The sequence below is a fragment of the Castanea sativa genome, chromosome 1 (assembly GCF_040712315.1).
Source record: "Castanea sativa cultivar Marrone di Chiusa Pesio chromosome 1, ASM4071231v1".
Lineage (NCBI taxonomy): Eukaryota > Viridiplantae > Streptophyta > Magnoliopsida > Fagales > Fagaceae > Castanea > Castanea sativa.
The window spans coordinates 59181647-59199480 of NC_134013.1; the positions used below are offsets into that span (position 1 = coordinate 59181647).

A 17834-nucleotide genomic window follows, 5' to 3' on the forward strand; every position below is an offset into this window, starting at 1 on the left:
CTCATAACAGTATTATATCACGCAAGTTGTGCAGGCTTACAATCTTACATGTCCTTATTTTAATAACATATTTCAAGTTTTAAATATATGATAGAGTAGATAGTTCGATTTACAAATACAATCATAAAATACTTATTAACAATTAATATAATTAGAAATTTCATATTTAGACAAAAAAAAACTTTTATTAAATATTCTTATTCATTACATGGATTAATAACTAGTTATCATAAATGTATGAAGCATAAGTAAAGAAGACAAATATATCTGCAAATACTTCACGAATTCAGGTAATACAATAAAGCATGGATTCTCTTGTCATTTATATCAAAGTTAAGATTTTATTTCTTCGATTTATTTGTGTATAGAGAGTTATGTCATTTAAAATTTTAAATAATATGTCATTAAATAGATTTTAAATTTGCAATATTTAATTTGAATCACAAAACAAATCCATTTCAAATAAAGATAATCATTATCGCACATCCTTAGTGCGGTAGTTACTTCACAAGTATAAATGTTTGTGGAGTGTGGAGGGCAAGAGTCAAGATTCAAGTCTCCAGGAGGGAGTTTTACACACATATACACTTAGATTAAGTTAAAGTAGAAATTCTATCTTGTATAAAAAAAAAGAAAAAAAAGATAATTATTCTCTTTTACTCCCAGTGGCATCGTTTTATGTGTAAACTAACCGTCACAAAATAATCCTCTTCTCTACCTTCCTCCTCACCTCATCCTCTTTACCTTAATAGTGGTGAAGCCAGAGGTTTACTTAAGAAGGAGACAAGCTAAATGTATTGATAATTTTTAAATCCACAAAGTAATACATGCATGCAAGAACACCAACACACACATTTAATTTTCTCATAGAATTATGAAAATTTCATCAATTCAGTTTATATAATTTGAAAAATTAAAATTAAAAGAAAAAAAAAGAGAGATTCTTTTTTTTTTAAGGAAAAAAGAGAGATTCTAATAATTTAAAATTTAAAGTTTTTAAACTAGTGTCTGTATTCTTGCACCCCATTATACACACACGGACGTACTTCTTTCTAATAAGAAATACGATTTCGTCTACCGACCCTTTCTTTTCCTTCAACTTTGAATTGAATAAGAGCTTATATTATTTGAGACAAACTTCCGAAACTAGACCACACAACAACAAAAGCAAGCTATATACAAATGCACAAAGGTACAAAAGAACTAAAAAGTGAGATCTTTTGCAAAATTCACAATCATAGTTTATTATTGCGAATCCAAAAAGAGTTACATGCACAGAACCAATTCACTCTTTATTATAGTTTTTTGGATGAATAAAAACAATTAGTACTCTCTTTTTTTAATCACTAAAACAATGGGACTAATAATTACTATCTAACGTGATGTGGTTCATCAGCTAGCCTTATTAAAAAATGAAATCTCCACTATTGTAGAAGCTATTTGAATCAACCGCACAAGAAAAAACAGTAGGTTGATGATCAGGATCCATGTTGCCTTTTAGATCATCAAGGTTCCACAGGCTAAAACAGAAGTCATCCTCTCTAATTGTATCCAACCATGATGCAACATCTTGAGACATCACAGAAAAACATTGGTCCTCCAAAGTGGGGTACTCTTTTATCATCTCTTGCACTTCACTACTCATCTGATCATCACTTGCGTCTTCATCAGATATTGTTTCCCCTTTCATGCTATCTTCCTGTGGTTCCTGCTCCTGTTTCTTTGGTGCTTGGTTTTGTTTCAGAGTTTGTGCCTTTTCCATATCTTGCTTCCTAGAGGGTTTGCCTTTCTTCTTGAAATGGGTTCTCCAGTAGTTTTTGATCTCATTGTCTGTTCTTCCAGGCAAGTATCTAGCAATGGTTGACCACCTGTGTTTGCATATATAGAATTAATAAACTGATAAACAGTGATATATGATAAATTGAGAGAGAGAGAGAGAAAGAGAGAGAGAGAGCCATTACTTGTTACCCCAGAGAGCATGCATTTCAACTACAATGCCTTCCTCAAGAGGAGTTAATTGGCCTTTCTTGAGTCCAGGCCTAAGATAATTCACCCACCTTAGCCTGCAGCTCTTGCCACTCCTGTTCAAACCTGGTATTTAAGACAAAACAAATCAATTGAACACAGTCAAATAGGGTGGGATTTTTCATGGATGAGAAAGGATTGCCTTCAATTATCTAGTCCATAAACTAATTAAATTGACTTCCAGTGAACTTAAAACAAAAGGGTACACAAATAAAACTCTTTAAGCTTCTCTTCCTCTCAATATGAGACAAAACCAAAAATGAAAATCTTTTGGTACAAATTTGTTTAATAAGGATGCTCAACGGATTCAACAACAAAGTGAGTACAGTTAAGGTTTTACTTGAAATAGAGAGATTAAAATAAAGAGTCTAATTTTTTACCGTTGAAAATTTATTTATTTGAACAAACATGACACGTCATTTAAAATTAATAGTACTTGATTGAAATTTCCCTCTCTCTTTGATTCTGCATCCCTTTACATGGCAAAAGCAGTATGAATTTACCTGTACATCTAGAGACAGAGCTCCATCTTCCCTCCCCATACAAGTTGACATATTCACAAAGCAACCTATCTTCTTCAGGAGTCCATGGACCTTTCCTCCACTCTTGTTCTGGAATTCCCCAACCCATCTTTTAAGCTGCTAATATTTCACTTTCAATTTGTATGCTAATAAGTATTGTTGTCTTCAAATTGTATGACAAAAATTTCTCAAATGGCTTGGCCTATTTATACTCTTAAAAAGTTATTCCAATGCTTTCATTTAATAAATTGATGATAATACTACAGCCAAGATTTTAGAATAGACCTTCATGTTCCTTTTTAACAAAAATCAATCATTTAGCCTCTAGTTTGAGTCCAAGTGTTACGAATATACATTGTGCGATCTGTCTCATATTTGTTGTGGCCAATTAGAGTGAAACGAGTGGGTCTTCTAGATCCCAGCGAGGCATCGGACGGTATTTCTTCAGTGCAAATGAGCGTGATTCACCAAGTGTGTAACACAACTGCAGCAACATCGTCAATCATGGGACAAAAGAAGTATAATCTTTAATTCTCCCCCCAAAAAAAAAAAAAACAGTTTTCCTCGAAAGGTCTTTTGCACCAATAAGAGTGCAACATCTGCTGGGAATATAAATATAAAATAATTCTCAATTGCGCGGGTTAGAGATATTTAGCAAAAAAAAGATCTTTTTTGCAAAAAAAGATAATAATTAAACAACTAAATATCTCTAACCCGCGAAATTGAGATAATAATTAAATATAATTAAACAACTAAATATCTCTAACCCGCGAAATTGAGATAATAATTAAATTATTTGTTTAATTATTATCTTAAATGAAGGTTCTAGTATCCCTAATATGGTAATGTGGGTCTTTAATTATATTCAAAGAAGGTGACGACGAGTCACCTAGTTTAGGTGTGGTCTTTGCACTTTATGTAAGCAGCGTATAAATTTAGAAAGTTAGGGCTTTCTTTGACTGAATAAAATAATTCTTTGTGCGCATTATTATTCCTATTTCTAGGTACCGATGGTAATTGGCAACTGGCCGGAACTTTCTATTTATATCAATAAAGTCAGCAAATGATACCAATAAGAGAGTTCAAATCATTTAAAGTTCAAGATCAAAGAATGTTTACCACCGCACATCTTTGGTGCGATGGTCACTCCACAAGTATAAGTGTTTGTGGAGTGTGGGGGATAAAGGCCGGGGTTCAAGTCTCCAGGAGAGAGCTTCACACACATATACACTTAGATTAGGCTAGAGTAGAATTCTATCTAGTATCAAAAAAAGATCAAAGGAATACTTAATTTAATGGTGTTATAAAGAAGATGGAGCTTAACAATTAATGTACAGATACATAGCACATTTATCGTATATGTTAACTAGATAGAATTCAATTAACTTTCAATTGTAGTCTAATTCTATGTTACATATAGGGGTGGTAATTCGTGTTCGCGTGTTAGGTTCGTGTCGTGTCAAGTCATGAATATTGGACTGCATAGGTCAACACTAACCCGACATGTTTATTAAACGGGTCAAGATTCTTCAACCTTAACACGACTCACTTATTAAACGGGTCAGTCGTGTCGACCTGTTTATCAGATTTTATCAAAATAAAAAATAAAAATTAATGAAAAAACAAACAAAGAAATATTTTTAATATAAAATTCAAAACTAACGAGTAACTGCATCACAAATAATCATTCAAAACTAAAACATATCACAATATCACAATTAATCAATCACAATATGTTAAAGAAAATAAATCGCAGCAACTAATAAGTTTATATACCTAGAGTTTGAAGGGTATGTTAGTAAAATGTCATTTAATTAAACGGGTCAGACGTGTTAAACGGGTTCTATGTGTTCAATACTAACCCAACCCGTTTATTAAACGGGTTAGCCGTGTCAACCTGAATATGACACGGACCCGTTAAGCCTCAACCAATAACTTGCTAATTTCGTGTCGTGTCGTGTCGGGTTCACGAGTCGTGTCAAATTTTGCCACCCCTAGTTACATATCTAGTTTAATTTAATCTATTTTTAACTTTTACGTCAAGTGAGTTATTTCGTGAAAAAACAAATTTATTCCATTAGCAGTTAACCATTAAGAACTGAGATTGACCTAGTTGAAAGACTAATACCGCAAATATGTCTTTGCATTTGATGAAAAAGTACATCATTTCTACTATGTCGTTTTTTATAGGTAATATCTAATCTATACTAATACTACGAAGAAAAACATTTCAATAATGACATCCAAAAAGCTAATAGAACCCTTTATTTAACACTCCGGATTTATGTTATAGATAATAACATGTATACAAGTAAAACAGCGGAAATTCAATAGCATTACTACAGAATATGTGTACCTATGGCTCAATCAATTGTCCCTAAAATCCCAAATAATTCAAACAAAACCCACTAGGCGGGTATGCAATACTAATAACTCTTACCAAATTATTTAATTAGGAAAAAAAAAGACCTAAGCAGACACCCACATTTTCCTTCAAAATACACACAGAACCTGAAAACACTATGATCAAACTCATTTTGAGTTATACATCTCAAATTTCAAACGAAATATTAAGAATTAAAATTTTTTTTTAAAAAAAAAACACCAAGCTTAGCTCCTCATAACCCTAAAATACTATTTTATATATCATTCAAAACCATCATGTTGTACCATTTTCATTAATTAGGTTTCAAAATTATTTTCAAAACCCTAAATTAATACCCCACCAAAAATTTAAACACAAACAAAATGTACATCCAAAGCACCAAAAAATAAAGAGAGACAATCTCATCATCATTACTATTGAATATATACTTCTATACGTAAGTGCAAGTTCCAACCTAGTATAAAAATATAGGATTGGCCTTTCAACTCAAAACTCAATTAAAAATTGGATCAAACGCTGAATATACAAATTAATTGTAATTTCTCCCTCCTTTTCAATTGCACGATCTGACTGATCACATTGACGCTTTAGAAGTTGTGTTATAAAAATGCTTAAGTTAAAAGGAGGGTTGCTAATTATCATCAATTTGCAATTCCAACTTAAAAAAAATTATATAATTCAAAAGTTAAAATAATAATGGAGGATTAATATTTGAATCTTAAATATTCCCTTTGAAAATATCATAAGGCATCAGTTAAGTTATAATACTCTTAGTGCAGTTTCAACTTCTAATAAAAATAGAAGAAAAAAAATGTTTCCTTAGAGATAATTTAATTGAGGGTGATTTTGTACATACAGACTTGTATCTGTAGAGAGAAAAATTGTGTAGATGTCTAAATGAATGCCCAAAGGTATTTGTAAGCAAGCACATACTCCTTAGGAAGAGACTTATTTGTCATAAATAGATGTTTCAATTTCAAGAGTCATGCCCTTATCCAAATTCTGTTTCAACAATAATTCTTTATAGAATAAAAAATCCAACATATGTGAAGCAACACCATCTACTAAATGGGAGCTATTGCACGAATGGGGGTGCACAATACTATGGTGTGATCACTCACAAATTCTACACTAATATCTCACACCTGATCGCATTATAACCAATGGTGTTAGCTTTTCTTGCATGAAGTATGGTCCATGCGGTTTGCCTCATGACAACTCTCATCTATGATACCCCATAAATCAACCTCAGTGCGTGACCCCTTGGCTAAATTTTGTACACATCTTCATCATTTTGATTGATCCACTATAATAAATAGAGACTTCAATGCCCAAATTTATGCCAAAAAAATTGAGTTCAAAATAAATTAAGAAAATACAATAATAACTCTCTTGGAATAAATCCAATCACCCAATGAAAAAGTTAGAACCTACGAAACCGATAAACCAACAAATTTCTTCTTTGAAAGCTACAACTCAATGTGGTTGCAACACCCAAAGCATCTCCTCTTAGAGAAATCTCCAATTTTTCTTTGTGTCTCAATTAGAAGTAATAATGAAAAATAAATAACATTAAAAAAAAAAAAAACTCTCGGGAAAAATACACAAACTCATCGTAATTACGCATAAAATACAGATTTTATTGTGGTTTCTAGTGTAGCATTTTACCTTAGAATAAGGTTCTCTACGTTTTGCTAAAAATGAGGATGGTATATTTCACGGAATAATAAAAATGAGGATGGTATATTTTAAATAATGTGATATTAAGCACACCTTTACGTTTGTAATATTTATTGTATTGTATTGTATTGTTTTCTTTTTTAGTTTTTAGTTTATTCCTGCTCTTCTTTCTTATTCACACAATTCAGCTTGCAGAATTTCTTTCTGCCTTCTTCCACACGACTTGCACTCTTGTCTTCAATACACACACGCAAGACAGACTTCCTTACGTAGGAAAAGTAAGCAGCTTTCTTCATTTCTGTAAGCACACGTAATCTCTCTCTAAAAGAAATGCGATTTCTATTTTCTCCTATACACCGACCCTTTCTTTTCCCCAACTTTTAATTGAATAAAGACATGAATTAATCGGCAATGAAGGCTCATTATAGAGCTTAATTATATTACTAGCTAGCTAGAGATAAACATCCGAAACTAGAGCACACAACTACAAAAGCAACCTTAATGCAAATGCACAAAGTTGTGAAAGAAGAGAGATCTTTTGCAAATTCACAATCATTCTATATATTATTGCCAACTAAAAAAAAGCTACATGCACAGAACCGATTAGACTCTTTATTATAGTATTTTGTATGAATGAAAAGAATTAGTATATTGTTTTTATCACAAAACAATGCGACTAATATATTACTACCTACATCATGTGGTTCATCAGCTAGCCTAGCTTTTTATTAAAATGAAATCTCCATTATTGTAGAAGTTTCTTGAATCAATTCCACAAGAAAAACCACTAGGTTGATGATCATGATTCATGTCACCCTTTGGATCATTAAGGTTCCACAGGCTAAAACAGAAGTCATCCTCTCTAACTGTATCCAACCATGATGCAACATCTTGAGACATCGCAGAAAAGCATTGGTCCTCCAAAGTGGGGTACTCTTCTATCACAAACATCTCTTGCGTTCCCTGTGCTTCACTACTCATCTGTTCATCACTTGTGTCCTCATCTGATATTGCTTCCCTTTTCATGCTATCTTCCTTTGGTTCCTGCTCCTGTTTCTTTGGTGGTTGTGTTTGTTTCAGAGTTTGTGCTTTTTCCATATCTTGCTTCTTAGAGGATTTGCCTTTCTTCTTGAAATGGGTTCTCCAGTAGTTTTTGATCTCATTGTCTGTTCTTCCAGGCAAGTATCTAGCAATGGTTGACCACCTATATATGTTTGCATATATAGAATTAATAAACAGTGATATATGATAAATTGAGAGAGAGAGAGAGAGTCATTACTTGTTACCCCAGAGAGCATGCATTTCAACTACAATGCCTTCCTCAAGAGGTGTTAATTGGCCTTTCTTGAGCCCAGGCCTAAGATAATTCACCCACCTTAGCCTGCAGCTCTTGCCACTCCTGTTCAAACCTGGTAAGTAAGACAAAACAAATCAATTAAACAAAAGGGTACACAAATAAGATATTGTAAAAGCATAAACGGACTCTTTAAGTTTCTCTTCCCCTCAATATGAGACATTGCCAAAAATGACAATTTTAGGCAGAAATTTGTTTGACTAGGAAGCTCAATAGATTCAACTAACAAAGGAAGTACTATAGAATAGATTCTATCAATTTCACTTGAAATAGAGTGCGTTACAGTTAAAATTTAGTTATTAGATCAAACAATATATAACGTGGCACACCATTTTAAATTAACGTTACTTGATGGAAATTATCCCTTCTCTCTCTCTCTCTGATTCTATCTCCTTTTACATGACAAAAGCAGTATTAATTTACCTGTACTCCTGGACACAGAGCTCCATCTTCCTTCGCCATGCAACTTGACATATTCACCAAGCAACCTATCCTCTTCAGGAGTCCATGGACCTTTCCTCCACCCTTGTTCTGGAATTCCCCAACCCATCTTCCAAGCTAATATCTCACTTTCAATTTGTATGCTAATAAGTATTGTTGTCTCCAAATTGTATGGCAAAAATTGCTCAAATGGCTTGGCTTATTTATACTCTTAAAAAGTTAATCCAATATATGTTTTCATTTAATAAATTGATGATCTTACTACTGCCAAGATCATAGAATAGACCTAAATTTTGTCCATGTTCCTTTTTAACAAAATCGACCATGAAGCCTCTAGTTTGAGTCCAAGTGTTACAAATATACATGGTGCTCGTTGTCCCATATATATCTTAATTTGTGGCCTATTAGATTGAAACAAGTAGTGGGTCTTCTAGTCTACTGTATTTCGTCAGTGCAAATAGGCGTGATTCACTAACTCTGTAACACAACTGAAGCAACATCGTCAATCGTAGGACTAGAGAAGTATAATCTTGATTCACCCATAAAAACAGTTTTCCTCGAAAAGGCTTTTGCTCCAATAAGAGTGTAACATCTGCTGGTAATATATAAATATAAAACAATTCTCAATTGCGTGGTTCAGACATTTTTAATTGTTTAATCTATTATCATAATGAAAGTTCTAGTATCCCTATAATGGTAATGTGGTCTTTAGATTAAAGAAGGTGACGACGAGTCACCTAGTTTTAGGTGTGGTCTTCTTTCCACTGCAGCACATAGATTTAGATGGTTAGGGAATTCTTTAACTGGATAAAACAATTCTATTTGTGCATGATTATTCCTATTTCTAGGTACCGATGGTAACTGGAACTTTCCATTAATATCAATAAAGTTGGCAAATGATACTATAAGAGAGTTCAAATCTTATACAGTTCAAGATAAAAGAAATACTTGATTAATTGGTGCTATAAAGAAAGGTGGAGCGTAAATATAGGGACACGAAGAGCACTTATCGTTGTATATTAGAACAACATCAAATTAAAAGCACAATTTAGAACTCAAATTGAACCTAAATTATCTTTGAATTGTAGTCTAATATTTTCATGTTATTCCATTTTCGCTAATCAAGCTTCAAAATTATCCTAAACATCGTAAATATCCCCACCAATAATTAAATAAAAATCAAAACATAAACAAACACTAAAAAGACAATCTAGTATGAAATTATAAGTTTGGCATTTGTTCAACTCAAAAGACAATTAAAAACTGGATCAAACACTAAAAATACAAATTGTAATTTATCTTTCTTTTTATTTGCACCTTTTGAGTCACGTTAATACTTTGGAATTTGTGTTATATATGGAAATGCTTAAGGTTACGAAGAGGATTGCTTATTCATTAATTTGCAGTTCCATTTTTTTTTTTTTTTTATTTAATTCGAAGATTATAATAATAAAGGGGGATTTCAATCCTAAATGTCTTCAATGCAAATACAAAGAAATGCTGATTGAATTACAAGGTTCTTGACGCAATTTCAATGTTAGAAACCCCACATTTGGATATATAGTGCAAAATTCAAAAGGCAAAAAAAAAAAAAAAATTATACTCCTATACCCAAATGTGGTGTTACTAACACCAAACTTCTTATAAAAATGAAAGAGAGAAATGCTCCTAGAGAGAGAATTTATTTAAGGGTATTTTTTACATTGAAAAATGTAGGGAAAAAAATCGGTTTGAGATGGTACTTGACTTAGAGGCAGTCCCATTAGGGTGGGATTTACAAATGTAGAGACTTAAATTTGCAGAGAAAGAAAAATTGCGTAGATGTTCAAATGAGAGCCCAAGGATATTTATAGGTAAGCACATACCCCTTGGAAAGAGACATATTTGTTATGAATATATGTATCAATTTCAAGAGCCATACATTTACCCAAATAGCATTTAATTAATAATTCTCTACAGGATAATAATTAAATCTAGCAAATGTGAAGCAAAATCATCTACCAAGTTGGGGTTTTTGCATGCATATGGTGCAACACTTTTTTTGTTGAGAAATTCTCACTCCCTTTTGTGTGAATTCTTTAGAAGTGAATTAAAAACTTGTGGGACTCTATCTATTCCATCTCTCGAGCCCCAAAGAAAACCTCTCTCCCTTTTGGACTTCATGTTATGTTGTGATCACCATCACAATTGTATGCTAACATCAACCACTTGATCACACTATAATTAATGGTGCTAGCTCTAGTTAGCATGCATGAATTATGGTCCCCACAGTTTTGCTCCATGCCAACTCTCATCTATGATACCTCATAGATCAAAGTTAGTGCGTGATCTTGGCTAACTTGAGTACACATCTTCATCCCTTTGATCAACCCATTATAATAAATAGAGACTACAATGCTTAAAATAATTCCAAAAAATTGAGTTTAAAATAAATTAAAAAAATACAATAATAACTTTAGGAGTACATCCAATCATCCAAAAAAAAGTAAGAACCTGATGAAACCAATAAACAACAACATCTCTTCTTTAAATACTACAACTCATGGTGGTTATAACACGCAAAACATCTCTTCCGAAAGAAATCTCCATTTATCTTTGTATCTCAACATCAAAAATAAAAAAAACTCATTGCAGTTTTGCATAAAACACAACTCCTTTAAGGTTTCAAGTGTAACATTTTACCCTTGGAATAAGATTCTCTCCATTAATTTCACTAGAAATGAGGAGAATTTATTTTACGTTTAACATTTTTTTTTTTTTTGGGTAAGATCTAACTATATAAAATTTTATGCTATCTTCCTTTGGTTCCTGCCCCTGTTTCTTTGGTGGTTGTGTTTGTTTCAGAGTTTGTGCTTTTTTCATATCTTGCTGCTTAGAGGATTTTCCTTTCTTCTTGAAATGGGTCCTCCAGTAGTTTTTGATCTCAGTGTCTGTTCTTCCAGGCAAGTATCTAGCAATGGTTGACCACCTGTGTTTGCATATATAGAATTAATAAACAGTGATGTATGATAGATTGAGAGAGAGAGAGAGAGAGAGAGAGAGAGCCATTACCTGTTACCCCAGAGAGCATGCATTTCAACTACAATGCCTTCCTCAAGAGGTGTTAATTGGCCTTTCTTGAGCCCAGGCCTAAGATAATTCACCCACCTTAGCCTGCAGCTCTTGCCACTCCTGTTCAAACCTGGTAGTTAAGACAAAAAAAAAAAAATCAATTAAACGAAAGGGTACACAAATAAGATATTGTAAAAACATAAACGGACACTGTTGTATCTTTTGATACCCGTTGCCTTGCGGGTTAGTTTGCAATAGAATCCTTGTTCAACCAAAAAAAAAAAACATAAACGGACTCTTTAAGTTTCTCTTCTTCTCAATATGAGACATTGCCAAAAATGACAATTTTAGGCAGAAATTTGTTTGACTAGGAAGCTCAATAGATTCAACTAACAAAGGAAACACTATAGAATAGATTCTATCAATTTCACTTAAAATAGAGAGCATAAAATAAAGAGACTTTATTTTACAGTTAAAATTTATTTATTACTTAGATAAAGCAATATATAATGTGGCACGCTATTCAAAATTAACAGTATTTGATGAAAATTTCCCTTTCTATCTCTTTCTGATTGTCTCTTTTTACATGGCAAAAGCAGTATTAATTCACCTGTACTCCTGGAAACAGAGCTTCATCTTCCCTCCCCACGCAACTTGACAAATTCACTAAGCAACCTATCCTCTTCAGGAGTCCATGGACCTTTCCTCCACCCTTGTTCTGGAATTCCCCAACCCATCTTTGAAGCTAATATTTCACTTTCAATTTGTATGCAAATAAGTATTGATGTCTCCAAATTGTTTGGCAAAAATTGCTCAAGTGGCTTGGCTTATTTATACTCCTAAAAAGTTAGAAAGCACGGACGCGGCTGGGAGGGTGCCGCACCCGAGTCCGACGTGGCCCGACGCTGGACGGAGCGTCTGATGCGGTTGCCCGCGTGTCGGTGCCGCGTCTGAGTTTTTTTTTTTTTTTTTTTTTTTTTACGGATTCGTGCAGACTCGGCTTGATTCGCGCCGATTCGGCTTCGATTTGCGCCGATTCGCGCCGAACCGGGAAGACTCGGCCCGTATTGGCCGTATCGGGTCGTATCGGCCGGCGACCGAAACAGGCCGAAATCGGCCTTGAATCTCGCCGGAACAGCCGAAATCGGCTTTGAATGAGGCCCAAACACCCTAAATCTGTCCTTCCTCAATTTATTTTGAATATTTGTTGCTTCTTTTTGTGTTTTTTTTTGGTTTTGTGTTTTGTTTTGTGTTTCTTGCCTTCTTCTTTCTTTGTTTTGTGAATCAAGGCATAGTAATATGTTTTTTAAGAATATTTTAATTGTAAAAATATATAGAAAATATAAATAAAAATATTTTTAATAATTTTTTAATTGCCAAGTCCCGCCGCACCCGCACCCACTTTTTTCAAAAATTGTCGAGTCCCGCACCTATACCCGAGTCTCAAAACGCACCCGTGCTTCATAGTTAAAAAGTTACTTCAATATATGCTTTCATTTAATAAACTGATGATCTTACTACTGCCACGAAACTGATGATCTTACTACTGCCACGATCTTAGAATAGACTTTAATTTTGTCCATGTTCCTTTTTAACAAAATCGACCATGTATCCTCGAGTTTGAGTCCAAGTGTTACAAATATACACGGTGCTCGTTGTCTCATATCTTTGTGGCCAATTAGATTGAAACAAGTAGTGGGTCTTCTAGTCTACTGTATTTCCTCAGTGCAAATAAGCGTGATTCACTGAGCATATGTTTGTCAAAATTTAAGAAGCAAACTTATTTTATTATTCAACTTATTTTTAATATTATTTATGAGTCTCATTGCACTTTTTATTACTATTCATGAGTTTTACTGTAATATTTCAGTTAACTTTTATTTTTATCTATAACACTTTTAATAAAAAAAATTTCAACTTGAGTAAAATAAGCAAACAGACCGTTAAGTATGTAACACAGCTGAAGCAACATCGTCAATCATAGGATCGACTAGAGAAGTATAATCTTGATTCACCCAAAAAAAAACAGTTTTCCTCGGAAAGGCTTTTGCTCCAATAAGAGTGTAACATCTGCTGGTAATATAAATATAAAATAATTCTCAATTGTGTGGGTCAGATATTCTTAATTGTTTAATCTATTATCATAGTGAAGGTTCTAGTATCCCTATAATGGTAATGTGGGTCTTTATATTCAAGAAGGTGACGACGAGTCACCTAGTTTAGGTGTGGTCATCTTTCCACTGCAGCACATAGATTTAGATGGTTAGGGCATTCTTTAACTGGATAAAACAATTCTATGTGTGCATGATTATTTCTATTTCTAGGTACCGATGGTAACTGGAACTTTCCATTAATATCAATAAAGTTGGCAAATGATACTATAAGAGAGTTCAAATCTTACACAGTTCCAAGATAAAAGAAATACTTGATTTAATGGTGCTATAAAGAAAGATGGAGCTTAACAATAGGGACACGAAGAGCGCTTAGCATTGTATACTAGTACAACATCAAATTGAAAGCACAATTTAGAATTCAAATTAAATTAACTTTCAATTGTAGTCTAATTTTATCATGTTGTACCATTTTCACTAATCAAGCTTCAAAATTATCCTCAAAACCCTAAATATCCCCACCAATAATTAAATAAAAATCAAAACACAAATAAAGCCAATGTCTAAAGCACCAAAAAAAGAGAGACCATCTTATCATCATTACAATTGAATGCTTTCATGTGTAAGTACGAGTTACAATCTAGTATGAAATTATAAGTTTGGCATTTGTTCAACTCAAAAGACAATTAAAAATTGAATTAAACACTGAAAATACAAATTATAATTTATCTTTCTTTTTATTTGCACGTTTTGAGTCACATTGATACTTTGGAAGTTGTGTTATATATGGAAATGCTTAAGGTTACGAGGAATATTGCTTAATTTTTTATCAATTTGCAGTTCCAATTTTTTTTTCTTTCTTATATAATTCGAAGATTATAATAATAAAAGGGGATTTAAATCCTAAATGTCTTCAATGTAAACACAAAGAAATGCTAGTTGAGTTACATGGTTCTTGACGCAATTTCAATGTTAGGGACCCCACATTTGGATATATAGTGCAAAATGCAAGAGGCAAAAAAACAAGAAAAAAAATTATATTCCTATACCCAAATGTGGGGTTACTAACATCAAACTTCTAATAAAAATAAAAGAGAGAAATGCTCCTAGAGAGAGAATTTATTTAAGGGTATTTTTTACATAGAAAAAATGTAGGAAAAAAATCGGTTTGAGATGGTACTTGACTTAGAGGCAGTCCCATTAGGGTGGGATTTACAAACATAGAGACTTGAACCTACAGAGAAAGAAAAATTGTGTAGATGTTCAAATGAATGCCCAAGGATATTTATAGGTAAGCACATGCCCCTTGGGAAGAGACATATTTGTTATGAATATATGTATCAATTTCAAGAGCCATACATTTACCCAAATAGCATTTAATTAATAATTCTCTACAAAATAATAATTATATCTAGCAAAAGTGAAGCAAAATTATCTACCAAGTGAAGGTTGTTGCATGCGTATGGTGCAACACTTTTTTTGTTGAGAAATCCTCACTCCTTTTTGTGTGAATTCTTTAACAATGAATTAAAAACTTGTGGGGCCATATCTATTCCATCTATCGAGCCCAAAAGAAAACCCACCTCCCTTTCAGACTCCATGTTATGTTGTGATCACCCATTACAATTGTATACTAACATCAACCACTTGATCACACCGTAACTAATGGTGCTAGCTCTAGTCAACATACATGAATTATGGTCCCCACAGTTTTGCCCCATGCCAACTCTCACCTATGATACCTCATAGATCAGAGTTAGTGCGTGATCTTGGCTAACTTGTGTACACATATTCATCCCTTTGATCAAGCCATTATAATAAATAGAGACTACAATGCTTAAAATAATGCCAAAAAATTGAGTTTAAAAAAAATTAAAAAAAATACAATAATAACTCTAGGAGTACATCCAATCATCCCAAAAAAAGTAAGAACCTGATGAAACCAATAAAACAACAACATCTCTTCTTTAAATACTACAACTCATAGTGGTTATAACATGCAAAACATCTCTTCTGAAAGAAATCTCCAATTTATCTTTGTATCTCAACATTAATGTTAGGTTCTAAAAATTTAGAACAATTGGCAAATTGTGAACACAAACTTGTTTAAATATAGATCCTAAAGTCTATAGGTATTATTAGACAATACTCAAGGTGATACAAGTCAAGATTCAAGAACAAGTAAGTTGCACAAAAGAAGATTTCAGAATTTGTCTGGTTCGACCGATTGAGAGACAGGCTTGATCAATCAAGAGTCGTATTTGCAGAATTTTAATTAAGCCCAAACAACAGTTCAAGCCCATAAAGGATTAGAGTTTCAGATCTATTTCTCCTAGTATATAAAGAAAACACTAAGCACGTTTTTAAAAGACTTTTTAGAGAGAGAAGAGTGTGCCTCTTTTGTAGATCTAGGGTTTTATACCCAAAAACTCTCTAGAGTCTTTTTGTTTATGCTGTGTGTGTGAATCTCTTGTGAGATCTAGAGGTGCTTGCATTCATACACACTTAGGGTTATTAAGATCGAGATTGATGTCGAGAGCTTGGTGATCGTTTCAGTTGCTGCATAAAGAGCTTAAAGAAAAACAAGTGGTATACTTGTAGATGCTGTGGATCTGAGAAAGAAGTAGTTCGTAGATTCGGAACTGTCATATGGTTGTGATAATAAGTGTAAAGACACAATTCGAACTCCCGACCCACAATCAAAAGGGAAAGGGTTTGAAAGGCTTTTTTACAATAAATTTGTAGAGAGTGGGCTTGAAATCTAGATTTCAAAGGTGGTTTAAACAATAAAGAAAAACGGGCTTTGGGCCCAATGGCACAAATAAGGAGCTATCTATAAGAATATGAATGAAAATTCCTCCTCGGACACAATCCAAGGATAGTTTATAATATTGCTTCTCAAGATAGATTACAATTGTGGATAGTCAGATTTATCATACACTATTCTTTCTTTTTTTTCCAAAGAAAAGCCTGCCCTTCTTCCGAATGTCATTTCTCTTATTTATACTTCTTCTTCCTCTCATTCTCATCTTCCACCTCATGGTTATAACACTGGTTTAGATATTTGTCCTATCAAATTTCCCTGAAGTCTTCTGGAGTCAAGGGCCAAGTTCCAAACCTCATGCTTAGGTCCCATTTCTCCATCAATGCAGCCAGCATATCAATTGCAGAGTCTTTAATGCGGGGGCGGTGGTAGCAGCTTTATCTTAGATATTTCACCGCCCTTTCTATTACCCTCCACGTGTACCGTGTCTTTCCGAAACCATAGGAATTTCTATAACATAGTCTAGGGATATTAAACCTTCCTTTCTATTACCTCGGCTTTATTATCCGAGGACAAAGTCTTCCTTGGACATAATTATTCATATGCTATCACATCTTTTCCTAGTATTTTCTTTATGAGGTACATTCACACAACCCTAGATCACTTGATGTCCTCGGATTGAGCTTTTAGCCCAAGAGATATTCTTGGGCCGTCCTTCATAAATTACTGGGCCCAATGTCCCTACAATAGCCCCTCGAGATTCTTATTTCTCCAATTCATGATGAAAAGAGGATCTCGACATCTGTCTCCTTTTGTCCTGCAGATATTTGGCAATATTGCTGACAGGGATGATGATTTTTGAACTGCCCATCGCATGTTCCCGACGCTTCGGCATGCGAAGCATCCCTAAATTAAATTCTGACGTCTTTATGTTCCCCACGTTCAACGATGTGACACATATCCAACGGTTGAGATTTGCCCTTGGGCAGAGGCGAGAATTCTCCCGCTTCATAATTCCTAATGATATATAAATACTAATTTCTTTCAAATCCTCTCACACACCACAACGCTTCTATAATGTACCTGCCACATTTGCCATCTACACGTGCTTTCTCTTTTTACCAAATACCCTGTCCAAGTTGACCGTGCCTTCTTTTTTTAAAGTAAGTTCTCCCATACTCTCTCCATTTCTTATCAGCTCTTTTTCTTTTTGTTTTTCTTCCTTTCCCTTTCTTTTTCTCTATACTCCGTTATCCTTAGCTTAGTCTATTTTCTTAGTTTCTCTAACATACCTACACCCCCTTTTTTTCCAAAATGAGTAGATTTACATCCCTAGTGGATTCAAATGAAAAAATAGAGCAATTTAAGGCTAAATACCAAATTCCCTCAAGGGTATCTATTAGGTACTATACTGAAGATGAGTATTTCATAAAAAGAAAAACGGGAGAGGTAGTAATCCCGATGATTACATTCATCGAAGGAGAGATGAGAATCTCCATGG

At 33.6% G+C, this 17834-nt stretch overlaps 2 protein-coding genes and 1 pseudogene across 2 annotated transcripts; all 3 read right to left on the reverse strand.

Annotated features, from left to right (window-relative positions):
- Positions 1 to 1277: 1277 nt before the first annotated feature.
- LOC142622807 (uncharacterized) lies at positions 1278 to 2732 on the reverse strand. Its single transcript, XM_075796352.1, has 3 exons — positions 2529 to 2732; positions 1962 to 2091; positions 1278 to 1868 (listed from the first exon to the last, which is right to left on the reverse strand). Exons 1-3 carry the CDS (start codon positions 2653 to 2655, stop codon positions 1406 to 1408), a joined length of 720 nt encoding a protein of 239 aa, XP_075652467.1. The 5' UTR covers positions 2656 to 2732; the 3' UTR covers positions 1278 to 1405.
- A 4470-nt stretch (positions 2733 to 7202) lies between these two features.
- Positions 7203 to 8556, reverse strand: LOC142622566 (uncharacterized). The gene is made up of 3 exons (XM_075796060.1): positions 8390 to 8556; positions 7892 to 8021; positions 7203 to 7816 (listed from the first exon to the last, which is right to left on the reverse strand). The coding sequence occupies exons 1-3, from the start codon at positions 8514 to 8516 to the stop codon at positions 7330 to 7332; spliced, it is 744 nt and encodes a 247-aa protein (XP_075652175.1). The 5' UTR covers positions 8517 to 8556; the 3' UTR covers positions 7203 to 7329.
- Positions 8557 to 10940: 2384 nt separating this feature from the next.
- On the reverse strand, positions 10941 to 17432 carry LOC142630902 (transcription factor MYB48-like; annotated as a pseudogene).
- Positions 17433 to 17834: the final 402 nt, after the last annotated feature.

Coding starts and splice junctions, on each gene's coding strand:
- LOC142622807 (XM_075796352.1), bottom strand. CDS start 2,655: ATGGGTTGGGGAATTCCAGAACAAGAGTGGAGGAAAGGTCCATGGACT. Junction 2,092..2,528: donor CTCTGTCTCTAGATGTACAG/GTAAATTCATAC, acceptor CTTAAATACCAG/GTTTGAACAGGAGTGGCAAG. Junction 1,869..1,961: donor CATGCTCTCTGGGGTAACAA/GTAATGGCTCTC, acceptor ATGCAAACACAG/GTGGTCAACCATTGCTAGAT.
- LOC142622566 (XM_075796060.1), bottom strand. CDS start 8,516: ATGGGTTGGGGAATTCCAGAACAAGGGTGGAGGAAAGGTCCATGGACT. Junction 8,022..8,389: donor CTCTGTGTCCAGGAGTACAG/GTAAATTAATAC, acceptor CTTACTTACCAG/GTTTGAACAGGAGTGGCAAG. Junction 7,817..7,891: donor CATGCTCTCTGGGGTAACAA/GTAATGACTCTC, acceptor AAACATATATAG/GTGGTCAACCATTGCTAGAT.